Source organism: Talpa europaea (genome assembly GCF_964194135.1).
Source record: "Talpa europaea genome assembly, chromosome: 13".
Classification (NCBI taxonomy): domain Eukaryota; kingdom Metazoa; phylum Chordata; class Mammalia; order Eulipotyphla; family Talpidae; genus Talpa; species Talpa europaea.
The window spans coordinates 70,078,435-70,106,254 of record NC_140080.1 but is presented as its reverse complement, the minus strand read 5'-3'; the positions used below and the strand labels follow the sequence as shown (position 1 = coordinate 70,106,254).

Sequence of the window (27,820 nt, the reverse complement as noted above, 5' to 3'; positions counted from 1 at the left end):
TGTACTTATAATGGACTTAAAGAGAGTTTGATCTTTTATAGCAAAAAGGATATCTCCAAACTATCCCTTCTCATTTTTTCATGGAATATACAAAAATTAACTATCTGGCTTTGAATACAAAATATTAGCATTACTGGAACTGAAACTATGAGGTTTTACCAAAAACTTTCCTGATCTTTCAGAAAGTTCTAAATCTAATATATATTTATATTAATACATGCTTATAAGTTTATTATGGTGGCACATGTGAAAACTTTGAACATTTATTTCAACTATATGCTTTATGCATTTACTAAAAGTAAAGTACTACTCCTTCAGATCATGAAGTACAAACAATAAAATTTATAAATTAATATCACATTAGAGTTATATACTCTATCATTAGAATTCTGGTGAGGTCTCTGGTACATTTCAAATTGAATTTGATTTGTAAATAAAATGTCTAGTGTTGAGTAGGCACTCATGTTTGTTCAAAGTGTGACTTTATTCAGCTTTTCAGGAATGCAACTATTACACAAAATATTGTTGGACTTTGAAAGCACAACTGCCCACAAACAAAAATGACTTGAAATGAATTTTGCAGATCAATTTTATTTCTTGAGGAACTTAATTTTTGAATCCAGCTATGGATGTCTACCCTCTAAGACTATGAAACCTACCCACAGAGGCCAAAATAGCACCTTAAGCCACATAGTGTTTTCCCCACCATCCCACCAAAATAGCATTCCAAACCTTGTCTCCTGAAGCACATTCTTCAATGTATATTGCCCAGTAATTACACTCTCTGCTGCTAAATTACTTTCCTCCAACTATTTATAATTTATGACAGATATACTCATATAATTTATCTGAGATCTCTGCAAACTCGCTCTAAAGTCTGAAATATCATTGATCTCTTCTCTCCAAACTGATTTATTTCCCTGTCTTGTTATGCTTTTTTGCTCCTTGAATCCTAGAAAATGTGATATTTCCTTAAATGTATAGCCCAATTATCACACATTTTCATTCTCTGATGCTGAAAGTCCAAGAAGAATTGAAGACCAGTAGAGAAAAGATACACAGGAAGATCAGCCATGAGGATGTTTGCTCTAAATTACTATGATGAAGTCTTATGGGAGGAAGTTGATGTGTCAATAAAGCCCCGGAAGTTCCATTCCTGCACGTGGTCAGTGACAAGCAGGAGCAATGATCCCTACTGAGTTATAAGAACTACTGATCCCTTCTGAAGTCAACATGGGGCAGGGGCTGGTGGTGGGTGGGAGCATTACCCTGATTTTACTTTGTTGACCTCATTCTTTTTTTCCCTCCAATTCTTTGGGGGCACTGTGACCTTTCTTAACCAACTTTGCCTGTCTCATCTTCTTTTGTTTTTCTTCCCAAGTCCCTTCATTCCTCAATAGGAAGAGCAGATATTCCACATATATACATCCATTTGTTTTTGTTACCATTTTCCTTGCATTGGCCTTTGCCAGTATAGGTTTGTGGGGATCACTGAAATCCTTTTATGTTCCTTCCCTTTCCCATGTAAATTCTTGCAAAACCAGTTCTTGGGAATTCTGGGATTACATAGCTGAATGTATGAGTTTGTAGAAATAAATCATTTATTTTGTTTTACTGTAGCTTTTAGCATCAGGAGGATTTCTGACTTTGGATACTCACTGTCCACATAGTTTCTAACTTACTAGAACTGACCTCAAATTCTTCTCTTCATCACTTGATTTTGGAAAGCCAAAAATATGACCATGTATAGAGGAAGTCAAGTGCATGATGGAAATAAGGGTAAAAAACGCCACTTCTTCTAAAAGAAATGGATTAAGAACTTAAAGACTTGACCAGGAGACAGGTTTTGTTTAAAATTTTGGTTTATAATATCTTTTCCCATGAGTACCTTCCATGGGGATTTTTTATGTAATTTCGTGTGTAATTCCCAAGGAGCTTGAAGAAAGGTGAAAAAAAGTTTCTCTTAAAATTGTTGTGAAGATAGTGATAATATGCAATTTATTAAGCTGTCTTCAAAGCAATGCACTACTCTCATACCATTTTATAGAATACTTCTGATTTTTAATCTTTCCTGTTGTAGCTTGGCAATTTGCCAAGAGAATTAAGGTGATATTTCCAATTTACTGAGGGCTTTGGGATTAGACACACTGGACCCTATATCTTTACCAAGAAATTTTCAGCATGTGAATGTCTGTCAGAAGCAACAAAGACTTTCTTATAATTCAGCTCTAAAGTTTCTCCTTTTATAGGCCTTGTCTTCAAATCTAAATACATTCTTCCTTTTAACCTCTGAAAGTGGGAACTATACAGTATTTGAGCTTCCCTTGACACTGATCATAAATCTCTTCTAATCTGAGTTCCAAGGAGAAACAAGGCTACTATGCCCCAAATTGTAGATATCCACATGTCCTTTTCTCATTGTTGCTATTCTTTAAAATCAGTCCCTGGCTAATGCAAAAGTACATTCTTTTGTACACTTGTTTTCATAATAGTTATTTTGCCACTCCAACCTGAAGTGTACAACAAGGTAAATTTTGAAGTTTACATGTTCTTCTAAAACAAAAAAAAAGCAGCAAATGTTCCTTTAGATTGCATTTCCTCCCCTAAAAATATCTATTTTTTTAAACCAATTCTTTTTAAGATTTCTGGAAAATAACATACATAAAGATAAATGACCTCCTTCCAAAATTTTTCACATACGCAATGACACAATGGTTTCTGGAAGATTAGAATAATTTCAAAATATTTCATATTTATTTATTTAAATTCACCCTTTTCTTCTAAAGGGTGACAATAGATGCCAGTATTTTGCTTAAGTGCAATAATTTTGGGGGTAATACTGAGGTAATAAAATCATACACAAATGCTCCCTTAAATCTGAAATACAGTTTTAAAAAACACTTTTGCTTATGTTGTATTTCTATATTAGCTTTGGTCAAAGTAACTGAATAGCCTAGTTATAAGGTCATCAAACTAATTTAAATAAATAAAAATGAGTCCACAAGTCAATTTTGTCAAGAGATAATTTCTGGAAAAATACTGTTTCTTTCTTTTTCCTTTTCAAGCTTTCAATATCTTAGATCTCCCACATGCAAATCAGCAAACAAACATAAAACCTTAAACTATAAATCAGTGTATCAGTTGGAAAATTAGTTGTCCTCAATTCAGGTCATTTTTAATTCACTACATTTATAAAATACAAAATGCTATGTATCATGAGAAATTTTCTAATATTAGGGAGAGTGATAAGACCTGGTTAGGTGTGATATATTAATAGCCAAAGTGATTTCTTTTGGGAGTTCTTTCTTTTTCAAGGTTGCATCTGTGAAATTATCCATGAAAACTTTTAAGAGATGTTTCTAATACTGGATGGGGATAGAAGAATTTAGCCATTAAAACTCTCATAGTATCCTTACTGTGGTTACTGAAGAAGATGGTTAAAGAAACTTATTTTGCATAGAAAAGGATTGGTTAACTCTGTCATGTAAACTATGCAAGGGTTTTTGGCAAGATAATTAAGATGATACCAACAAAAATGGCAGATACTATGAGGCAGAATGCTGTGGGATGTGAGTGGGAGGAAAACCTTTTGGGCTCTGCTTTGTGGTCAGTCTTTGTAATCATTTTTGCAACACTGACAGACTATCTTAATAAGCTTAGATAGTGTTGCTGCCCCACCATAGCTAGACCTTGGAGTATTTATCCCAGTGGTGATAGATTTATTAATTTAGGCATTGATCCAGCCAAATGTACAAGCTATACATTTAGGCATTTATGAAAAAACAATACAAGATTAGGGGTAAAGTTATGGTGGAGAAAATGAATGAGGCTAATTGGTCCATGAATTGCATTATTGACCTAACAGCTAACCACCATTGAGTGTGTACACACATGTATACACACACTCACACACACACACACAGACTTCAAAGCTTTATGGGACAGTGCCTTTGAGAATTCCCTCTTTAAAGTAAAGGAAAAGTGAATCAAGTAGATTGCTAGAGATGGATATAAGAACAGGGAAATGACAGATGGTGGTGCTAACCAGAGTTTTACACTCATAAATCTATGTGAGGTAGATTACTAGGATGTCGAAAGACTTCAAAGATATACCCTGGTGTCTTTTGAAGATCAAAGTGGTATACTGGTAAAGGACTTTGGATGAATGATGTCGGGAGTTTGCTGTGCGAATTCTGGAATGGTGATTTCAATCCATGCTTTATCTTTCTAGGATCTATCACAATACAAAAAGCTAAGGCTAAATAAAATATCTTCCTCGTAAACTTCCTTACTTTCTTAATGCTGTCTTAACACTGATCAGCACCATTCTTGCCTCATTTAGATTTTAGATTTTATCCAATTTTCAAAGGGAATATTGGAGTCAGCATTATAAAGTGATAGAAATTGAGCACTAATAGGATGGAGTTTGTTTGAAATAACTATTTTAATAGGAATCAGTCTCCCCTACCTGAGGGGAAAATGGCTCATGCCCAGTGCAATAGAGAGGTATAAGTTCTTACATCTTTTACTGCAATGTGGCCGAGCCATGGAATACTGTCCAGTCTTGCTTAGTCAGTGCTCCATGTCATTCTGAGAGGCTCTTTCATTCTAGAGTCTGAGAAGTTACCACCTGGGGTCTTGTGAATGGTACAAGAGCAAAGACTCATCCAAAGAAGAAGCTATAGCTTGATCCCTTCACATATATCACGTCATATATACTGGTATGAGGTTACAGAATAAATAAAATAGAAAAAAAGAGACAAGAGGCTGAGAAGCCTAGCTTGAGTTGGAAATTCTCAACAGAATCTCATGAAATCTCAGAAGACCTCTGTTGCCAGAGACATACTACTGGAGGATTTTAGTTATGCAGTAGGGTGGCTAGCAGTCTAGCTGTGGAACTACTGCTAGGATTATTGATTTGGGCTGGGATACTGACAATGTGCCAGGGTAAAGCTGATTTACGTACAGCTTTATAAGAGAATGCTCCTCAGCCATAGGGTTGGCTGCACTTATCTCCTCAGGGAACCTGGGGGAGTCAAACAGCGAGGCCTCATGAACACCTCCCATGGACAGAGCAAGGTCCACTCAGAGAGGAAAGACATTCAGTGTACACAGCTTTATTGAACAGAACCCTTAAAACAGAAACCAGAGGCCAATCTGTGAAGACAGGAAGAAATGCAAACTTTAAACATGTCTGGGGTTCACAGGGAACATTCCAAAGGGACTGAAAATGGGAAAAAAGGGAAATGATCATATTTTGGGTTAATGTGTACCATGCACCCTGGAGAAAGCAGAACAGTTCAAAGTATTATAGGAATATTTTAGAGTAGAGGAAGCCATGTTATCCATCTAGACGCATCCACCATAAGCACCGTCCGAGCTGAAATGATATAAAATGACCTTCAGTAAGGATGGGGTCTGTCTCTGCTTGACATTTGCAGAATGCAGAGTTTCCTAATAAAAGAGCACAACATCTTCCTTATAGTGGCAGGTCTGTCCACGTCTCTACAGACTTTACAGGTTATGATTTTTCTTTAAGAAAAGATGGCTGAGTTTGCTGGTGGAGTGCCAAAGGAAATATTGAGGGTTTGAACCCCATTATTTCAGTGTGAATGTTCTTCAGTTCAGTTGCCTCCTCCTGCCCACATGTGATAGCCTGGTTTAAATTATAGGAAGGAAACACCACAAACTGCCACATTCTGTTTATTCTGCTAATTATATTAAGGGGGGACATTTTCTATGAGGTTCCTGCTGATGGGCAAATACAGGAACTCAGTAGGAAAAAATTAGGAATGTTCTCAGTCTCAGTGTCTTCAAGTCTTTACTATCAGGTTATTTGAGTGAAATGGTATGTCAGAAACTTCAGGAAAATAAGCATTATGTTTGTGAAAAAAGAGGCTGGTTTTTATTTTTTTCTACTAAGGGCATTTGAAATCTTCTCTTCAATGACTCACTCCAGATTTCCTTACCTTTGTCTCTGCTTTCCTGTGAGTTTTCTCTACATATTTACTTAATAAATCTCTGGTGCTTTATTCGTGATACTTGATCAAATGACTTGGAGCCCCTCTTGACCTGTGCGTATTTATCATACTACCTCTGAGGGAGGGGTCTGTCCCACCTGTTCTTGGCTCGCATGGGAGCAGCTCTTGTGAAAAAAATGATGAGGCCCAGATCCACATTTTCAAAAATTTCATGTTATTATCCATGAAATTACTTAGGTAGAAACATTTCTAAGTTTTGTTTTCAGCCACTAGCCCCAAAAACTCCAGAGTTCACCAAAAAGAGGATTTTTAAAAATGTATCTGAAGCTTTTAATTATGAGATGTTTCAGGAGGTGTATAATAATCCCCACCACATTTGCAATTCCAATTCCCTGGCTTACAGAGACCATTTCCAGTGCTAAGAATGTGACTTTCTCAAAGAGATAGAAAGATGGTCTGTCAGTAGTAAAATTTAAACATATTTCACATTTACACTGTGGGTGGATTATAAATGCAAGTTTGCAAAAGTGACATTCAGCCTAAAAGCCATCCCCAGTTATCTTCAAATGCATCCAAATGAATGAAATAAAAATTTTGTGACAGATATTTAGAAACTAATACCCAATAATAATCTTATGCACTTAGCTTACGCTAGAATATTTTTTCTTGCCAGAGAATCAAGGCTTATTACCAAAGAAATTTCTACAACAGGACAGTAACTTACCTCCTGGTAATAAAAGGACTTCCTGAGGAGGGGACTGAATGGGAGAACAGGGTGTCATTCATGCTGGTAACAGGTCTGGGCGGCCTAAAACAAAGTACAGCAGTGGATAGAAAGTTAAAGCAAGCAAAAGTCACAAGTCAAAAGCAATTGTCCCTCGAGGAAAGGAGCTGGGAAACTCACAGTTCTATCTTACCTAGGATCAACATGAAATTTTGCATTTTTAATAAAATTCTTTAAGTGTTCCAAAATTACATCTCATTGAGAATACAGAATCGCAGGTGCATATCAAGAGGAAGATGTTAGAACACTACCAGGCTGTTTATCCATGAGCTCAGAGTCTTGTTTTTTCCCTGAATCATGTACTTGAATGGAGCAAAGTTTTTGATGCAGCCTTATTAGGTCTACTGCCTTCAAAACTGAGAAGCTCTGAAAACTTGATGACAGGCAGGATCTTTAAGTTCTTAGAAAGAGGAAAATTTCTGAGGTTTTGAAAGCTTGCCTGATTTTCCCATGATGAGAGCCATCTCCCAATATACCTGGTCTGGAAGGACTGTGTTGCAAAATTACAGCATGTTTTATTGGCTCTTTGTTCTAAGTGAAGATGCGGTTAAGCACCAAGAGGATTAAATGAGTTTATGTTATCTGGATGATCTGTCTGACATCACAATGTGCCAGGCATCCCATAAATTTCATTTTTTTCCCTGTATGATTAGAAACAGGAAATAGGGTTCAATATTCCTCAGAATTGTTTGTCACCTTAAACACTGGATGGGTATGTCACCCCTGTGCTATTTTTCATTTCATTCTGTCATTCTTTCTTTATCACTAATGTCTTAGTTAAGATATGATGACAGAGTTATGATCCCTAACTCATCACCAAGGAGTTTTAAATCTATTTTAGGTTCATATAAGAGTTTTCATGGTACAATGAGATGGGATTTAGTTTTAAAGATGAATAATGAGGAAATTTTGGTTTCACTATAATTCTTTATTTGAATTTGACAGCATAGCATTTTTTTTTTTTTAAGATTTATTTATTTATACAAGCACTGGGTACAGTCAGAGGCACGCGAGGGTGAGAGGATTCACCAGAGCCAGAGCAGAGAGTAGAACAGGCAGAGTGAGGAAGTACACTGCTGAGGGGAGCAGCGGGCAGCAGGAGGGGTCTGCGCGCCATGTGGGACCCTCGCTGGTGGTCAGGGATCGAACTGGTGCTGCAGAGGCTGCAGGCAGCCTCGCAACCCAGCGCTCAACAGCTGAGCCACCGGGGAGGCCCAGCATAGCATTTTTGAAGATCAGATATTTATTGCAGTGCCTGTAGAATCTGTTTGTGTTGATTTGATTAAGAGAAACATTTGTCATAGTTTAATTTTTACCTTGAGAACCAGAGTTGATTTTGGATTCTACAATGAAGAGAGTCTGTGAAAAAGGTAGATTTTCATCCCAATGTAACTGTGGGAATGGACATGATTCTATGCAGGTTTTAAAATGCCAGGTCTATCCAAAAAAATTCATTAAAACTTTTGTTTCCTGGTACCCAATGCTGATCTGTGGTCTAAAGATTTTAAAGACACATTATTTGATGGATGAGGTTAAAACAGTAGGCACACTATTTCACTTGTTCTAAACATATTAATTCAAGTTTTTAAGACTTAATAGTTTGCATTTCTTATTTAGGTTGTATTGTTGATACACGAGACTATTTTTAAACAAAGTCTGCCTTGAACAGAATACCTTCAAGTTACAAGAAGAATGCTATTTTATTTTATTTTTTAATTTTAATTTTTTTAATATAAAGATTTATTTATTTATTTATACAAGCACTGGGTACAGTCAGAAGCGTGGGAGAGTGAGAGAATTCGCCAGAGCCAGAGCAGGGAGCAGAACAGGCAGACTGACAAAGTACACTGCTGAGGGGAGCAGCGGGTGGCAGGAGAGGTCTGCAAGCCATGTGGGACCCTTGCCCAGCGGCCGGGGATTGAACCAGCACTGCAGAGGCTGCGGGCAGCTTCGCAACCCAGCACTCAACCGCCGCACCACTGGGGAGGCCCAAGGATGCTATTTTGTATAAATATCCTCTGTGAGTTTTGAAAGTTAGGCATATCACACAGAATGAAATCTACTTATTGTGCTTTTGCAGAAAGTTGAAAAAAATCAATTTGATCAATGTTTCTTGTTTTCTCTTGTCTTTTAAACTTTTTTTTTGTCTTTTTACTCTATCTCTAGGAAATGGGAAAATCACTGATTTGGAATGCTTTTTATATAGCCTGGAAAATGTACTCTATTGAATTTGTTCACTATAGAGGCAATATCACAGTTTCTTAGTCTGTGGCTTCATATTTAAGGTTCATCATTTTGATGTTGAACTTGAGACATAGAATGTCAAACCTTGGTACCAAATGGGACTTTTAAAGAGAATGAAGATCCTGTTTTCTCCATAATCAAATGACAAGACATCTAATCTAACAAATAGATCATGATACAATTTTACACATATTTACTTGAATGAAAAAGAAATAGCTCTGCCAGATAAATTCATATGGTCCTGGTGCAAAGTTTCCTTTCTGGACAAGACCTTCACAGATGGTCGGTTTTTTTTTTTTTTTTTTAAATAAAACTGGCATTCTTTTTTTGTAAATTGAAAGTGTTCAATTCCAGGCAGAATCTGTTTTAAATTAGGCTCATATCACTTACTTTTGTGCATTTCATAACCACTTGTAATTATGATTATAAGTCTTTATAAGTTCACTGGAGACCACTGAACTACTTACCAAGTATCACTTTAGGCAGCGAAAAATTGAATAGAATAGAGACTGTTAATTATGGCAATATTTACAAACAATGTAATAGCTATGAACAAATGCCAAAGCACCCAAATTTCACCTGAGTGGCCTTTGTGTGCCTATGATATTTAGAATAGCTAAATGAACATCATATTTAAAATGTCTTAGCTATCCGCATCCAAAGAAAGACAAAGACATGGATATTTGTTTGGGGCAACCAGCAGTTGAATAAAGAAACACATAGAAAAATGACTAAAGCTAAATATAGGAAAAATATTCTGTTCTCATATTCTACATCTAGATATTCTACACCTAGAATCTGCATATTATTTCAATAATTTTCTGTGCAAATTTTATTTTAAAATTTAGACATTTACCCTAGAAAAATATGTCAACAGTGAATATAGATCAGTATTTTGATTTAAGTTCTATTTTCAGAATGTGGTTAAATATGTGGAACTTTTCTGAGAAAAAGTCACATTTTGTATTGACTTTTTAAGAGAATTCTTAAAAATCCTGAAACTCTCTATGGAACCCAAATTGCATGGATATCATCTTCAGTTCAGTGACTAACACACCAGATCATATTGCCACCATAAGCTAAGTTTAAAAATTTTTACTCATTAACTGATGACCAGTATCACACACAGACACACCCACATCTATACCAATACCCACACACATATACACTCACATGCACAATCCTGAGCACTGCCTGGGTACAAGGCCCTGTGTTATAGGATGATTGTACAGTGACTATATGTGAGGATGACTTTCATTTCACACTGCCAAACCTCCTAGTTCTGTCTCGATGCAGAGGCAGCATCTGAATTTCACTCTACTGCACAGGTCTGAGAGCCAAGTTGTTGTTATATCCACCTCTCTGTCTTTCTGAAACCCAGCAGCTCTCCTGTACCTGGGTGAAGTTCTTAGTGCGGCTGGTAGAAAGGAACTCAGAGAGCAAAGACTTCTCTTAGTTTTGCTCTTTTATTATTAACTTAGTGATGGTCTCTGGTTTTGGGAAGGAACAGCTATGAGGTCACTTGCTGCAAATTGTCATCCCTTTGGGACACTCTTTATTTATTCCTGGTTTATTTTAAGGAACAAAATTTCCAAAAATAACTTTACTGTATTATACAGAATCGGTTTACACTAATTTTTAGGATACTGAGCCTATGCTAACAATGGGAGCCTCTAGAAAGTGCGTTTTGCTCAGGACCATGAACCCTCACAGCACACACAGACACACCAAACAAAGCCCCATCGTATTTACACAAAGCTCAGAGAGTTGCTGCAGCACACACTGCTTATGGCATTTGCTTAGGTCCATCAGGGAGTCAGAGCTTTCATGAGTATCTCAGACCTGCAGCAGTGCCTCTTACAGGTCTTGTTTGAACTGCCTGAAGGATCACTATTGCACTGATGAATTCCTACTATCTGTAGGTTTGACCAGCCCACCTCTTGATGTCACCATGCAAACACACACAAACAGTAGGTCTTGCTGAATTCTGCAAAGTGAAAGGTGGCTTATAAGGAGGGGGAACACATATTCTAGAAGCTTTCCAAGGACCTGTGACTACATATTTCTTAATTTTGCATCGCAACAGGTATTGAGTTTCTTTCTTTTGGGTCCATGATGACATCAAGAAAGAAACATTTTCTTCTACTATTTCTCCCCTGTTGTCTTCGCCACCCAGGCTTGAGGCCTGAGGCTCCAGGACATGAGGCTTCAGGGGTGTGGAAGGGATGATTGGTAACAAGACTCCCAAATCTCATCCCTCTGCTCAACAAACTCACAAATACTTTGAAAACTTTTAAAATGTCTATTTTTGGATGTTCTATTGAATTCTCCCACCTCTTTTTTCTACCTTCCCTTGTATAAGCTATTCTGTTAAAGTTAAGCTTATGATTAAACAACAACAACTTTTAGGTTTTCTGGCATCTTAAGATCAGTGCCTCAGCAGAAATGAAACAGACTTTTATATTTACAACTCAAAGCACATATAAAGGTTACAGGGTGCTTTAAAAATTTCTTACCAAAGCAATTTCATTAATTGTTCATGTCCAATTGTGCAAATTCCACTAACATCCACATTTAATTATAACAATGATTTTTGAATATTTCCCTGCTCTTGATGAATTACATTAGTGTTGGTTGCATATTTTATTTGCATATGAGGCAAGAAGAATTATATAACACTATAAGAAAAAATTACAATGACTTCCACTCTTTTTAAAATGAAAAATTAAACTTGATCCTTAACAACTAATATAAAATTGGACATATGTCAGTGAAAAATGATCTCTCTTCCTCTGGAGGGTAGAGATACTCACACAATGTGGGCCAAGTTGAGTGGCTTCTCAGGCTGGTCGGGGAACATGGGGTGCAAAGGCTCACGGCTGGAAGCACAACTCAGAGACTTGCTTAATGCATTCGTTAGCTTCTTAGCTGGTGATTTCTGAAGAGAAGAAAAGTCGATGTGGTAATGACTAATATTTAAATAACATTTTATCAGGTGACTTGTTTACATTGATTGATTGATTGATTCATTCACTCAAGAAATCTTGTCTACTCTATGTCAGAGACTGTTTGATGCTGGCAGTAGAGTATTGGAACCAGAAAATTCTGTGATGAAAGAAAGAAGTCATGTGAAGTGACATCTGGACTGGGCCTCAATGGACCAGCAGGACTCCTTCTGAACAACATTCAGAGGACTAGGAAGGTAATTCCAGATAAATAGCCACTGCAAAGGGAAGGAAGACAAGACCTCAGTCTGGAGAGTTAAGTAGGAAGCAGATCATTAAAGTCCTCATATGACCATCAAGGACAGCAGTCTTTATTCCTGATGCAATGGGAGACAGTGAAGAGGTTAGATTGCAGAGGGGAGAGTACCAAATCTGATTCTAGAAGGACTACTCTTGCTTAAGAACAAAAAACAGTTTGTAGGGGATACGAGTAGAAGGAAGAGATGAACAAGTTTTGTAGCAATCCAAGTGCAAAATGATTACAAGTGTAGCTGAATACATCCAGTGTAAAGTGAATTACAATCTGAATTCTTAGAATTTAAAATTCATGCTCTTCCCAGAGCATCATGCTAACTCTTTTTCATTTAGCTGGTTGGAATGTTTATCTTAAAAATTCACAGCCAAAGTTATAAAAAAAATCTACCACATATGATAAATCTTAATCCAAAATTCCCCTTCATTGAGAAGTCATGTATAATTTTGTCACTTTCTTTTACATGTAGAGTCCATAACTGACAATATAATGAAGAGACTTTTGACCTCATTATTGAAAAGCTAAAAAAGAGGAGCTTGTTTAAGGAGTCCCTCTTTGGCTTTTGCTGGGAGCGGTAATTCTGAGGACACTTCATATCTGTACTTCAAACAGCAGCAACAATACCACCAAAACCACTAGGGCCCTTTTCCCTCTCGAGCAGTCTGATTCAACATTCTAAAGACATTGCCCTGACATGTAATTTTAGAGTTCACAATCTTCAGGAAAGAAGCTCCTATGTGACATTAGCATTTACACAGATCAATAATAAAAAAAAATGGTTATTTTTCAAACACTAACACTCTAGGATTTGGGACTGAACAAGTTTGAAAATTGACACTATATAGACAATAAGAAAATAAAAAGCGTTTTCTCCTATCTTTCATACTAAATTACATTTCATGATCTGTGTTAGTATACCTAGTCTGTGCAAATGATATGACAGTATTGAGTATTTAAACTAGTAAGAAAGCCTCAGTATCCAATGTCTTAGTGAAAAACTGTTACTTTGAACTCAGAATCTGACAGGAGATAAACAATTATATTACACTGAATATTCATTCCTAATAATAATTCCTAGAAAGAACACTTTGACTTAAAACACATTATGAAATTTTTTTTTGAAAAAAACAAAAGAACAAGTTACCCATTTAGGTGAAATTGAAATGAATAAGGACATAGAAGAAAACTCAAAAAAGTTTGCCTTTTCTTGTGGTAAAACTATTTACATCCCACAGAAACTGATTCATACATGGAGCAATACTTTTATAGAAGCACAAGAACAACATCACTGGAACTGATCTCTGAGCTTAACTGAACAGTAAATTCCCTGTGAGTCAAATTCTTTCACTAGACCTAATGCCACCTGCTCTGGAGACTATACCTACCAGATGGACAGACACTCATAGGTCACCTTTAGCACTGCATCTCACCTCACACTATCATGTGAAGATGATCTGTTAACATAGTCCCAATCTCCTCTTCCTCCAAAAAAGTGAAATGGAACAGCACTGTTCAGTCCTCACTCTCATACATCTTTATGTGTCAGTTATGCACTTAAGAGAACTCCAGAATCTAAGAACAAGGAAACTAATGACAATGGCCAAACTATTCTCACCCACACAAAAATAAAATAAAACAAAACTTGGGAAAAAACCTTAATTAACTGTGCTGAAGAGATAATGTTCCAGAAGGTTCTGACTGTCTGGTTATCTAAATCTACGTCTCCAGAGTCTTCCTATATTTTAAGTCTTAGGAAGCTACACAGTGGGTTCAAATCCAGTAAGTAAGTGATCCTAGTAAGGTGGGGGTGGGAAGGAAGGGAAAGGAGGGCATGTTAGAGCACAAGGTTAGCCCCTTGATTTTGTCACTGTCTGGATGCTCCCCTGCATTCTGGGTGACACTCATCCACCTGTAAGTTCTGCCTAGACATTGCCTTACCCATGATGTGTACTCTTTCATTTGGTGCTGGTTGCTATGGGAACCACCGGCATGTCCCCTCCAGAAGCAGTCCTGACAGAGCTGGTAATTGTGACACTGTTGGCATCGGTAGCGAAATCCCATCATACTCTCACTGTGGCAGTAGGAACACTCAACTGGATGGAAGACTAAGGGGGAAATAAATGAAGAAAAAACAAGAAAACAAAAGTAGTATGAGCCAGAATAAGAAAAATACAGCCTGAAGGGAATTGCATTTTTCTGCTGTGTGCCATGATTTCAGATAACAGTCAATTTTGGCCAAGAGAAGCATTACATTTATTCCTGGAATCCTACTACCTTTTCCAGGCATGTCTGTGTGGGTGAAAGAAAAGAAAGTATATGGAGGGTGGATGTTCTTTTAACAACAAATATCTGGAATACCATTTGCTCTTTCTGCTCCTATCTCTTACTTTGGATAAATTATCCAAACAGATTTGCCTTCAACCTCAAACTGCTCCTTGTCTCTACGAGACTAGCACAGCTCACTGGAAGATTCAGAAGCACAACAGATAAGCACAGCAGATTGTCCAGTGAGTAAAGAGCAAACATTAGATAAATGGAAAATGAGAAAAAGATCAAAGAAAGAAAAATGAAGAGAGAGTAGAAGAACTGAGAGAATTAATTTATTTTTAAAAATGGAGCGGCTAATGGGTTTAAATAATGAATAACACAAGGCTCATCCAACAACAGATCTTTTTCTTTCCAGAGAGGCAAATGTGACTGAGCCCAAAAAGATGTGTAAGTGATCTGAGTACAGTTCTAATTCAGATAGTTCAAGAGACACTTAAATTTCTTTGGAAGGAAATTTGAATTAGAAAGCAGGCAAGGTGAAATATTTGAGACTAACAAATGATTAAATCCAAGTAATTGTCTACAGGTTATGAACTAAATATATTTAACAACAACCACAATTCTTGTCTTTGGTAAAGTTCTTTCCAGCCATGGAAAGTAATTTTAATAATAATAAATAAAAATGAAAAGCAAATTATAAAATCAAAGTTATAACCAGTTCTGGATGTATTATTGTCTGAACAAGCATCATATGCTCCTTTTTCTGGCTCTTGGGAAATGCTGGGTGAGACCTGACTTTGTAAACAGCTGCTCTGGGACAAGGTCTAAGAAACCGATCTCTTGAAACAGGAAATATTGAGGCAAAAGGAATGAAATTACAACTTTATGATTGGAAGATGATTAGCTCTGAAACTTCAGATAGTAATATGAACTTATCCTGCATGATCCAGACCTTGATTGCTCTTTGCTTCTGCAGATGGATAAGCATTAAAAAAAAAAAAATCTATGATTGGTAGTGATTACAGAGCAACCATTGAGTTTGTTCTTTAAATCTTCCTTCCTGAGCAAAACAGGATAAATTTATTACTTTTAACTAATAGAGATAGATAGTAAAGGCATATTACACAAGTTCTGAATGGGAAATTAAAATTAAGTTAATTTTAACTTCATTGCACATTAAAGTTATATACAGAATTAAGATTCTCTTAAGAGATATGGATTAAATTATTTTCTAGTTAAGTCTGGAGAATCTCAGACTTCAACAGCACACAAGAACACCTAAAGATTAAATGGAGACATTGAATTGTTTTGTGTTTACATTTCCTTAAATGTTATTGTGAATTACATTTCATGCATATTTGGATATGACAACAGTAATTACCTTTATTCTAGAAACAACTGCTTTCATTAAAAAAAACATTTTACAAAACTTACCTTATTCTCTTACATAGCTATAACCACTGAAAACTTACAGTTTGGAGCATATGACTAAAGACTAGCAAGAGGTCATGCAATTTTTTTCCTATTGCCTCCACCTATTCCTGTCTGAATGTCTAAGAAAAATTAGTAAGCAGTCATTCATACCAATATTGGACTTAAGATATTTACCAGAAAATGTCATATTCCTTATTGAGATTCTTCTGGTTTACCAAGTCTTTCAGTCAAACCTGACTTGTAACTGAGAGGTCCACAGTGAGATTTAATAAGTTTATAGACTCAACACTCCTAAGCGCTCAGTGAACTTCTAAAGCCTCACTGATCTGGGAGACTGGTTAGTTCTATTGTAAACACAACTAGAGCACAAGGGACTACGGTGACGGAGCACCATGATGGAGCTACTATGGTGGTAGGAGTACTACGGGTACTACATCTGAGGGGAGACATCAAATAGTGTCTAAAGAGTACCAACAATGGGGCCTCCCTGGTGGCACAGGGGTTAAAGACAGAGCTATCAAGCTACTGCCAGCCACTGCAGCACGAGTTCAATCCCCAGCCAGCCAGGAACAACCCACATGGCGCAGCAGACCTCTCCTGCCTCGCCTGCTGCTCCCCTCAGCAGTGTATTTCAATCAATCCACCTGTTCTGCTCCCCACTCTCTCTGGTGAATTCTCTCACCGTCCCCCACCTCTGGCTTACACCCCAGTTCTTGTATGCATAAATAAATAAATCTTTAAAAAAGAGTGCTAACAATGTAAGAAAATAAATATTAAAAAAATTAAGTATTTTAATTAAAAAAACCCTTAAAACTTCCTAATAAACTTTTCTTGGCTTAGCAACTATAGATTTAAGGTCTGTTTTCATGATTTAAAAATGGCCTTTGCTCAGTAGAAAATACTCACCATTTTCCACATTTGCCAGTCTATGCAGCAGGGGCAGCCAGACCAGACACTGAGGGGGAGGATCTGACATGAGCGTGTCCAAGAAACCATTTAATGTGACTTTTTTCTGCATCAGAAAAAAATGAAAAGACCACAGAAATTTAATACAAAGAATAATCTCAATTTACCCACTTTAAATATCACTTGAGATTGAAGAAACACTATTCAATTAACCTCTAATATATGAGGAAGCAATTTGAAACTAGTTCAAAATTTAAAATATTGATTACTTTTTTATACTCACGCACACACATAGTCCTGGATTCTTTCCACTGAGACGGAGTCAATATTATCACAAGGAGAAAAGCAATTCTGAGAGCATCATTTTCATACATGAGGGACATTATGAAAATGATGAGGAAAGATGAAGAATGGACACTTGCCATACAATGTTACCCAGCAGCGTGTAACTTCACACTCTACATTCCCATAGCAATCTTCTAAATTTATAGAAAAGTTTCCATTTCAAACATCCTCAATCTCCTTCTGTTTCTTGGTTAATACGAATGGTTCTGCTAAACAAGATTAGTAGGGGATCCTGTTAGGAGAGAGTGATCCCTTCCTTTCAATAGAGAACAATCTAAACTAAAAAAAATAAATAAAATCCTTTTTCCTTTCTATACCTTTCCTTTCAATTCAATCTGCATCTGTATTATTATCCTGGGGCTTTCTGATACAGGAAACAAAAGTGTTATGTCTGTAAGTTTCTTTCAAAATGACTAAAATCAGAAGTTATATCAGTGTGTGATATTACAATAGTAATAGTAGCTTGATTATACCTGAGGAGAAAAATCAAATACTGTTCAAAAATTAGCAATGATGAAAGAAAATAAATATTTAAAAGGAATTGAATATTTTAATTTAAAAAACTTAGAACGTCTAAATAGACTTCTAAACAGACAACTAAATAGTAGCTTTAAAAAATTTACAAGTCTTTATGCAAAAATCACTATTTTATTTGAAATTCTGAACTAGAATATTAAGGTAGAAGGGATAATTTCAATTTTTAAAATAAAACAGTACTAAAGAGCTATACTATTGTGTATTTTCAAGCCTTATCTCTTATACTGTCCCTATAATTCACAGCTGTTTGGTAATCTTCAATTAATCTTTCAGTTATCGGTAGATATTTACAAGTTTAGCTTTTCCTCATAATACTAAATAGCTCAAGTTTTCCATAGGATTGATGTTAACATTTTTTTCAATATATATTGTGTACATATAATATGGCTTTTTAAAAAGAGTCTCAATGAATATCATCTTTCAAAACTATCACTTGGGGTGACTTTTTTTTCCAGTGAAGCAGTTGCTTCATGCCTGCCTCCTTGCATGCCAACCTTCCTGCCTGGTGTGCCTGTGTAACTGGTCCAGCATTAAAAGCCTGTAAAATTCACTGAAGGCTCCAGAACTCTTCTTTATCCATCTGGCTGAATAGGCAGGGAACCTACACTGTGCATGCTTGCACCAGAGGGAGCAATTGCTGTTTGAGAGATACTTCCTTTGACATGTTTTTCCCCTACCTGTTGAGAGAAACATGATCTAGCTGACTGTTCTGTGTAACCAAATGAAGGACCTTCAAAAACCGCTGTGGGTAGTTTGAGAACTTCCCTCAGGAATTGATCATATCGTCCGTAAACCATCACCCCACTGGAGTCAGAAATCATTGAGAAAATATCTGATGGAAAGAAAAGGAAAGAGATTTATTCAACATGTAAACATTCCCCACTGTTTTAGTTTGACATATCTGCTGCAAATAACAAAAAAGTGACAGAATAAATACATTTTATGAAAGAATAATATAAAAGTTGGACCTCCCTGGTGGTGCAAGGGTTGAGATGCAGCCTGTGAGGCTATCTGCAGCCACTGCAGCATGAGTTCAATTCCTGGCCAGCCAGGGAGCAACCCACATGGCACAGCAGACCTCTCCTGACTTGCTCTCCTCAGCAGTGTACTTTGGTCAATCTGCCTGTTCTGTTCCCCACTCTGTCTCTGATGAATCCTCTCACCCCCTCTGTCTCTGGACTGTACCCCAGCTCTTGTATATATAAATAAATAAATCTTTTAAAAAAGAATAATATAAATACGTTTATTTTTGTGGGGCCTCCCTGGTGGTGCAGGGGTTAAGATAAAACCTATGAAGCTGTCTGCAGCCACTGCAGCACGAGTATGATCCCCGGCCAGGGAGCAACCCACATGGCGCAGCAGACCTCTCCTGCCTTGTCCACTGATCCCCTCAGCAGTGTATTTTGGACATTCCTCCTGTTCTGATCCCCACTCTGTCTCTGGTGAATCCTCTCACCGCCCCCCCACCCCGCCACACCTCTGGCCTGTATCCCAGTTCTTGTATGCATAAAGAAATAAATCTTTAAAAAAATGCCTGGGCTGGCATTATGGTCATCTAGTTCTCTAATTAAAAAAAAAAAAGTTAAAATTTTGTGCTGAGATATTCCTGGTATAGTGTTTTCTCTGGTGTCATTTTCTGGATAAGTCTGACATATAGCATGCACTAGTAACTTGTGTAAAACTAGCTCGTTTTGTAAAACAGAGCATTGCATTTTTTTCTGACATCCATGATCAACTCATATACAACTTAAATATATGAGAAATATGCAGACCTCATATTTGAAACATATAATGAGAATTTTACAGCAACACTGGATTGTCTCTGTATATCTATCTAGGTAGATATTTGCCCCTCTCTATCATCACTGACACTTTGGGGTTTGGGTTTAAGAGACTGAAAAATGAAAGACAATGGGGATAAGGATGTAACAAATACACTTGATTAACTTCCCACAGAAGCAGAAAACTTTCTATAAATCATAGTGTTCTGGGTGGAAGGAATCTGATTTACAGGGAAGGGTCTTTTGACTCATGGAGTGAAGAGGAAGCCTGGGCTTGTGGATGATCAATGAGGGAACGAGGGGTCTGTATTATTCTCAGCAGAGCCTGTGACTTCATTGAACCTCCTCTGTTCTTCAGTTTTTTGCCACTATGTGCACTTAATGAATATTAATGGCATAATTTCCCAAGGCGCTTTATAATTCTCTGTGGAAATCACTATTAGAATGAAAGAGTTTGCTTTTATATAGATTATCACCATGCTAGAATGTAACTAGGCCAGCCTAGCTGCTGAAACAGAGTTTTGTAAATTCAGTGAGTTTTGGGTTTAATGTTCATTTTGGGCTTAATGCTTTGAGGGTAAGAGTTTGCTCTCATTTCCTTTAAACATTCCAGTTAGCGTTTCTACTGTGTTTCTAATATTTATCAGTTATGAGGCTATAATAATTCTATCTTAGCAACAAAATTAATATTCTTGTCCACCTTCACAATGCTGTTTACATAGTAAATTTTGTCTCATGTTTTCTTACATTTAGTCAAAAAGAAGTTGCAAAAAAAAATAATCACACGTAATTCCAACGGTAGAAACTCAAGGATTACAACCTAGGTGGGGAAAGACAAGTAGGCAAAGTAAATGGATTTTCTTAATGGACCTGTCATCTTGTTTGCTTTTAGCCAGGCTGGTTAACTATAATTGGGTCATCCTTCTGATCTTCCAGATTCAGATTTTCTAGGACAGGGAGCATTTTGAAAAGTAGTGTGGGCCTTTCAAATCTCCCATGAAAGAATTTTGAGAATATTTCTAACTGAAGCAAAAGCAAAGCGAGAGAAAGAGTACCAGTGATCTTTCACAAATGAGTATTAAGCTCATTTGTGTTGGTGAAGTTCTAGCAATAGCCAAACCAGGGTCCGGTTATTGAGACTAAAGGGAAGTGGTTATTAATGCCCCTTAGGGTTTTAAAAAGAAATGAGGGAGAGCCTCTCCAGTGGCGCAGCGGTTGAGCGCTGGGTTCTGAAGCTGCCCATAGCCTCTGCAGTGCCAGTTCGATCCCCGGCCACCGGCGAGGGTCCCACATGTGCGCAGACCTCTCCTGCCGCGCCCGCTAATCCCCTCAGCAGTGTATTTCGTCAGTCTGCCTGCTCTGCTCCCAGCTCTGGCTCTAGTGAATTCTCTCACCCTCCCGTGCTTCTGACTGTACCCATTGCTTGTATAAATAAATAAATAAATAAATAAATAAATAAATAAATCTTTTTTTAAAAAAAAGAAGCTAACTTTCCCTTTAAAAAAAAATGAGGGAACTCGAGAAAGCTATAACTGGGCTTGTGACCCAGACTCCCAATTCCTATGATAGTGCTCTTCCTCGCACAGCATTATAACCAAAACTTGTAATATTTAGGTTAAGGGAGAGGATTCAGTGGAAATATTTCTTTTAAACCATAGCATATATTTCACTTTAAACTAGTAAGAAATGAATTCTTTGGCCTCACACCTATCCTAAGCCTACTGAATCAGAAATTCTGGGAGTGGAGTCCATGTTTCAAAAAGCCCATCAGGGGATCCTAGACATTTTAAAATTTGAGAACCACTGGAGTAGGGAAAAAGTCAGGGTTCAAAGCCTGGTATCATCTTAGCTATGTGATTTACTATAACTTTCTGAGATTCAGCTTCTTTACCTAAAGCAAACAAACAGGGCCTCCCTGGTCGCTCAGGGGTGAAGATGCAACATATGAAGCTGGCCGCAGCCACTGCAGCACGAGTTTGATCCCCAGCCAGAGAGCTACCCACATGGCGCAGCAGACCTCTCCTGACTCACCTGCTGCTCCCCTCAGCAGTGTACTTCAGGCAATCTGCCTGTTCTGTCCCCCACTCTGTCTCTGGTGAATCCTCTCACCCCCCACACCTCTGGCCTGTACCCCAGTTCTTGTATGCATAAATAAATAAATCTTTAAAAAAAGAAACAATACAAATAAACTCCCACTTTTTTTTGTTAGTTAAAAAACTCTATCACATTAGTGACAAAATATATGTAAAGGTCCATAATCCTTCAATGTAGTTTAGCTATCCTGTTTGTATTGGTATCTAGTTAATTCTCAATGGACAGTCTTTAAGTAATTTTCATGCCTATATGCTGGCAATGTTAACTTGGGAGTCTTTGGAGTTTCCAGTAACTGGAACAGCACTGACTGAGATGAGTGAGGAAATGTGCGGGTGCTTTGGCTTTAGATTCCCTGAAAAAGGGAGATTGCCTCACATGGCCCTTATGTCCCTGTAATGGACTTATGTCTGTAAGACAGTACAGGACAATTAGCACAAAGAATGTATGTCTTTCTTTAACATCACAAATAGTCTATTTGGTGACACTCAACAGGTTATAAGTAATAAGAATTCTATGTTCATTTTATTAACATTTATCTAATATGAAAATATTGCCATAACAAATTAAAAAATCAATGCATATTATGTATTATGTTTTCACCAGCTCTCATTGAATGAGGAAAGACAGAATTGGCAGGAGACATGGCAGAAAAGGGGGAGAGAAAAATGTAGTATACAGGAGTAAGCAAAGAGACCCAAGGAGTAACTTACATCTTAATTTGTCCATGATCTTCCCTCCACACAATGTGGCTAAAGCCATTTTGACAGCAAATACTGAAATTTTACCATGGCCTTCCCTGTTTAATGACAACAACAAAAAAAGATGTCATTTGGAGAACTTCGAATAACGGGTTTGACATTTTTCTATTCTGTAGAAATCATAGGACATTGTAGTTGCATGCATTATGTGAACACATCAATTTCAGAAAAGGTTATGAATACAATCTAACACATATTTCTGAAAAACTGTCCATTCCATGCTTCCTTTTTTTTATGGGAGATGGCAGAATCTTCAAGTTATTCTTCATCTTGTCACTTAAAGCAAAATGATTCTAAGCATGATGATTCCACAGTTTCTATAATTTATTTAAGCATGCCTTCAAAAATCTTTTTTTATTTGTCAGAGTCTTCGAGAATTTGGCTAGGGTAATATAGGGACTTTTTTCATCACATTTTTTCACTATCATTTCCTACCCACAAGCCCCCTGAGCTTATATGGTACATTTAATTTTCAAGGGAAGTTGGTATGTTAAAGGGATAGAAATAAGAGCTCTTTTCTGATAGTTCACCTTTACCTGAAAGACACAAGAATTGCTTAATCATCATTGATTCAAGAAATAGAAACAACTTGTCCTTCACAAAGTATTATATTAAAGGACATACTGTAAAAAGTATAATACTTCAGCTAAGTGATTTTCCAGCTGGAATAGACTATTTATTCTTATATACTTGGAATCAGAATTATACCACATTAGTAATTAATTTTTTGATGGTTGTTACTCTTAAAAATGATTGAGTTATTTAATATAATAATGTGGCTGACAGGAAAGTAGAGTATGTACTGACAAGGGTTTAGTGTATAGAATAAATCATTTATACGAATAAGATTCATTTATCTGACATATTAGAAGAATAAGATAGAATAATCATGTTTTTGTTCCTTGCTAGACTTCAGAGTTTGCATTCATCTTTGTTGCTGTCATTTTCAGTGTAGTACCTTGAAATAGAGCTAGCCAGAGTGCAAAGTTCATTGAACACTAAGCTAGTGTTTCTCCCATTTACACTTCTAAATCAGAGAACCAAACTTACAATAATTATTAATTGGGCCACTTGGATACTCCATGTCAAGCCAAGTATGTTGAAGATAGAACTCATTATCTTTACAAGCCCTCCCATAATACTCAGACCCACCTTGCCACTAACTTGATCGACCTTCTACAGTCTCATTTCTGGTTGTTAGACTCACCATGTATGCAGTTTTCTAAAAATGGATCCTGGGGTAGGCTCCTTCTCTATTCACTATGACTTCAGTGTTTGAGGGACTCATCCAGTACTTAACTCTTTGTTGTGTCCAGTCTGACTGCCATTGCTTACATTAGCTCTGGCTTTAACACAGCAATAACTTCTTAGGAGAGCTCTCAGTTTGTACACTCATGTCACACATTTGACCATATTATTTCATTATTTAAAACCATTACTGTCTCCTTTTCTCTATAGGATATAGTTCTAACTTCATCTGTTTTCTCCTACCTGATCTGCTTACCATTTCTGTTGTACACTTCACACCACAGTGCCACTGTTTACTGTCTCTGCCCTTCCCACCCTGGTCTACCTATGTCTCTTTCACACATCAGACTTACCTACAAAGACTCAGTTCAGTAACACCATTCACTCCACTCTCAAAACAGTTTTCTTCCTAAAGGTAAGGCAATTGCTTTTTGCTACACTTTGATCTATTATTTGGCACCTATCAGACTGAGTAAACTTGATTTATTTACATGTCTGTATGTGACTTGATTCCTCATGGTGAAATTCTTAGGGGTAGAGACCATGGCTCCTGGATCAGATGAATTCCCATTACCTTACAGTCTGTCTCACACAGAGCTAGTAAACACTAAATTTCTTACATTAATGAATGGCTATTAATCATCAGGTGCTCTTAGGATTTAGAAGGTCCACACATTAAAAAGTTATTTACTGATTTTAGAGCAGGCAGCTATGATAAAAATGTAATGATTTTTAAAAAAACAATCTTATTAATTTTTTGCCACATCCCCTTTATTCCAAATTATACAGCTAACTGGAAGTATCAAATCCAATCCTTTTTTATTTCAGGAAAGTTTCATATGCTAAGTGGCAACATGATCCAAATCATGAGAACAAGAAAGTAGGAACAATACAGTGATAACATAATGTTTAAAATGCAAAGAAATTGAGTAACATTATATATGAAACTTCAAAAGCAATATGTTTCTTTCAATGGATTGGAGAGAACAATTTAACTCAAGAAGAGGAGAGACCACAGAGGACATTGGAACAGAGTTTTCCAAAGGATGAAATGATGACAGCTCACAGGTAAAATTCTTCAACCTTTGCTTTTAATGAAGAAGATCAGAGGAAGATCACTAGTCCTGTATTGTTTCAGGAAATGCAAGATTAATGGTATTAAGTCCAATAGTGGTTGTAGTGGAGCTATTCTGCCAAATTGACACAATCCATCTAGATAAATCGCCAAGTGGAGGGCAGCTCAATGAGAGCTCTGCAGGAACTCAAGGGTGAAATTAGGCTAGTGGAATCTATTGTCATGCAAGCTACTGTGCCAGATTGCAAATGTGACCCCTGTCATGAAGAAAGATTCGGGGAGAAATGCAGGAATGTAGGTCATAGTAAGCACACCAATACCGGGAGAGTTCAGACCTCAGACCTTGCTTACCGCCTGCCCTACGCCATTGGATATGAGAAGCTGAAGGAATGGATGGAGATAGCAAACTCCATATTGGAGAATGGGGGCACCACAAACTAAAACAAAAGGATCACTTTGAAAGAACATTTTCAGTGCATTGTAACAGAGTGAGGAAAAGCAGGGGAAAGAGAAAGATTTTCTAAAAGCCTTGACAAGAATCTAAATACCAAAGACTGTTACTTAAACAAAGTCATCTCGGGATCATAACAACAAACTTTGGTTATGAAAACAGAATTGGCATCATCACAGAAAGCAAGGGGTAGGGAGAAATTTGTACACCCAAATGGAGACATGTAAGAGCTATGCTCATAGGTAATCATCCCTAGAGGGGGAAGTTCGGTTCATAGTCTAGGTCCCTGGAAGTGTCTAGGAAGTTGAAGCCAAGCTGATGAGGATGGATAACAGGGAGCTCCCAGGAGTCTTGTGCAAATGAGCAGGAAAGCACATTGTTCCACAGTGAGTCTGCACATGCCACGACTCTAGGTGGAAAGTGATAAAACCGCACATGTGGAACGTTGGCCGTCAGCCATAACTCAGGAGGCTGCCAACTATGCTGGGGTTGAAGAACATAGGTTGTCCCAGTGCTTGCAGGCCAGACAGCCTCAGAGTGGGCAACAGCAGGAAGTGCACTACAAGCCCATGCTCTTGGTTAGCTTTTGTGAAAGTTTATAGCAGCACGCCTCCCATTACAAGTGCAATTCTGACTGTGACCTTGAAAAGGAGGTAAGAGTCATACTGAGCACAGCTTACAAAGCACACTGGTTGAGTCTGCAGTGTATGCATGAGATTGCCAGCACTGGGGAGGTTCTCGGAATCGGTCATCCATCACACAACCACATAAGCTTTTCTTTGTGATAAAATCTGCTAGTGCAATTGGTTCCTTAGTAGTATAAAAGGTACACTTAATGAAATCTTGAATTTAAAAAAAGTTTACTACTAGCCAATTATTTTTAATTAAAAGAATAATTTCATTTTAAAAATTTTACTTAATTTTTATTTTCTTATGGGTCTCCCCTGGTGGCGCAGGTGGTTGAGTGCCACGCACTGTGAAGATGTCCGCAGCCTCCACAGAGCCGGTTCAATCCGGCCGGCCGGTGAAGGTCTCACATGGCGAGGCAGACCTCTCCTATCTCGCCCACTACTCCTCTCAGCAGTGTATTTCGTCAGTCTGCCTGTTCTGTTCCCCACTCTGTCTCTGGTGAATCCTCTCACCCTCTCACGCATCTGGCCTGTACCCCAGTTCTTGTATAAATAAATAAATAAATAAATCTTTTAAAAAATTTTATTTTATTTAAGTATCATTTGGTATAATGAAATGTATCTTATTTTTAAGTCATTTACCCTGAAGGTTTTGCTTTTGCAAATTTTAATTTTCTGCTCTAAATCAAAATTGAAAAATACCCTGTCAAATTATTGTGTGGGTATTTAATTAATACCTAAAAGAATATTTAAGACAACCAGCAAATTATCCTAGGTACAAATTGAATTTGCTTCATTGGTTAATGTTTCTTTTCTTTTATTTCTCATTATATTTTGCTTTTTCATTTTGAATGTTTTCAAATTTTCCTAAGGGGCAACCCTTTGAAAATGGATCAGGAAAGCACTTACTTACAATTTGGTTAAAATACATATGGAAATTTGAAGAGTTTCTGTCTTAAACACATGCTTCAAAGTATTAAAAAGTGAGTAACTACAAAGGGCTGAACTGTCCATGATTTCTTTAACTAAGAAGTTGCTTTTAGGGAAAAGTTGTCTGGGAGGGAAATCCTGCTTTTTTTTTTATTTTTAATCAAAACCACAATGAGCTACCACCTTACACTTTTGAGAGTGACACACACACACACAGACACACACGACATAAATGTATATGTGTATGTGTGTATATATATATATATATATATATAAATATATGAGTGATATGAGGGGTGCGTGTGTGTGTGTGTGTGTGTGTGTGTGTGTATGTGTCTGTGTATACCTACAAACAAGTAGTGTTGGTGAGGGTGTGAAGAATTCCTTTTTTTTGACCAGAAAGAAAAACAACAATAGATATTGATAGATCTGAGAGGCTAGGCTAAACTCAAATAGGATGCAAATTTTCTCCAAATTGCCAGGAGATATTCTTGATTTAAGTTACAGTATACCAAGATAAATTTCAAGTCCTCAAAAGTGAGATTTGAATTCTGATTATGCTTTCTTGAACAGACTGGAGGAATTATTTATATATTTAAGAATACTAAAAGCCAGAATTTCTTTCTTTACCAACAGAGGTTGCAAAAACATTTGATAAGCATTTATGGTAAGCGCAACACTCAAACTGCTCTTTCTCACACCTTTTGATGGCTTAATTAACTGAGAAAGTTGCTTCCTTCTCTGACTTTCACAAAATGCTTCTACCCTAACACTTTCTTTATCTGGGGATTATTTGATTCACATGGATCACACATTTAGTTTCTCAACAGATATTTATTGCTAATACCCCAGAGGCTAGGGATATAAAAATGTGGCTCCTACCTTTCATTTCTCATCATCTTTTGGGGAGAAAGAGTCAAAATCAATTAATTTTAATACAACTATATTTAAGAATGGGCAGGGACCTTGTCTAACTTATCTCTTATTCCCAGACTACCCTTGTGATTTCATAATATATTTTAGTTAAATTAATGAATGTATACGTGCAAAGAAATTTTAACTTTGACATACCTTTTACATTGAGAAATACTAAGGGC

At 37.1% G+C, this 27,820-nt stretch overlaps 1 protein-coding gene across 11 annotated transcripts in view; it reads right to left on the bottom strand.

The window, feature by feature from the left end:
- DTNA (dystrobrevin alpha) overlaps positions 1 to 27,820 on the bottom strand; it is a gene marked incomplete at both ends in the record, with an annotated part of 118,948 nt that overhangs the window by 55,275 nt on the left and 35,853 nt on the right. For 5 of the 11 annotated variants that reach the window (XM_084252318.1, XM_084252319.1, XM_084252320.1 and 2 more), the window contains 6 exons: positions 6,706 to 6,789; positions 11,823 to 11,947; positions 14,206 to 14,372; positions 16,876 to 16,981; positions 18,435 to 18,589; positions 22,343 to 22,428. In XM_084252318.1, coding sequence (XP_084108444.1) covers positions 6,706 to 6,789; positions 11,823 to 11,947; positions 14,206 to 14,372; positions 16,876 to 16,981; positions 18,435 to 18,589; positions 22,343 to 22,428 — 723 coding nt within the window. Of the gene's footprint in view, positions 1 to 4,936; positions 5,027 to 5,349; positions 5,381 to 6,705; positions 6,790 to 11,822; positions 11,948 to 14,205; positions 14,373 to 16,875; positions 16,982 to 18,434; positions 18,590 to 22,342; positions 22,429 to 27,820 lie in introns of those variants that run through there. The other 6 variants (XM_084252313.1, XM_084252316.1, XM_084252317.1 and 3 more) reach the window with 3 other exon arrangements.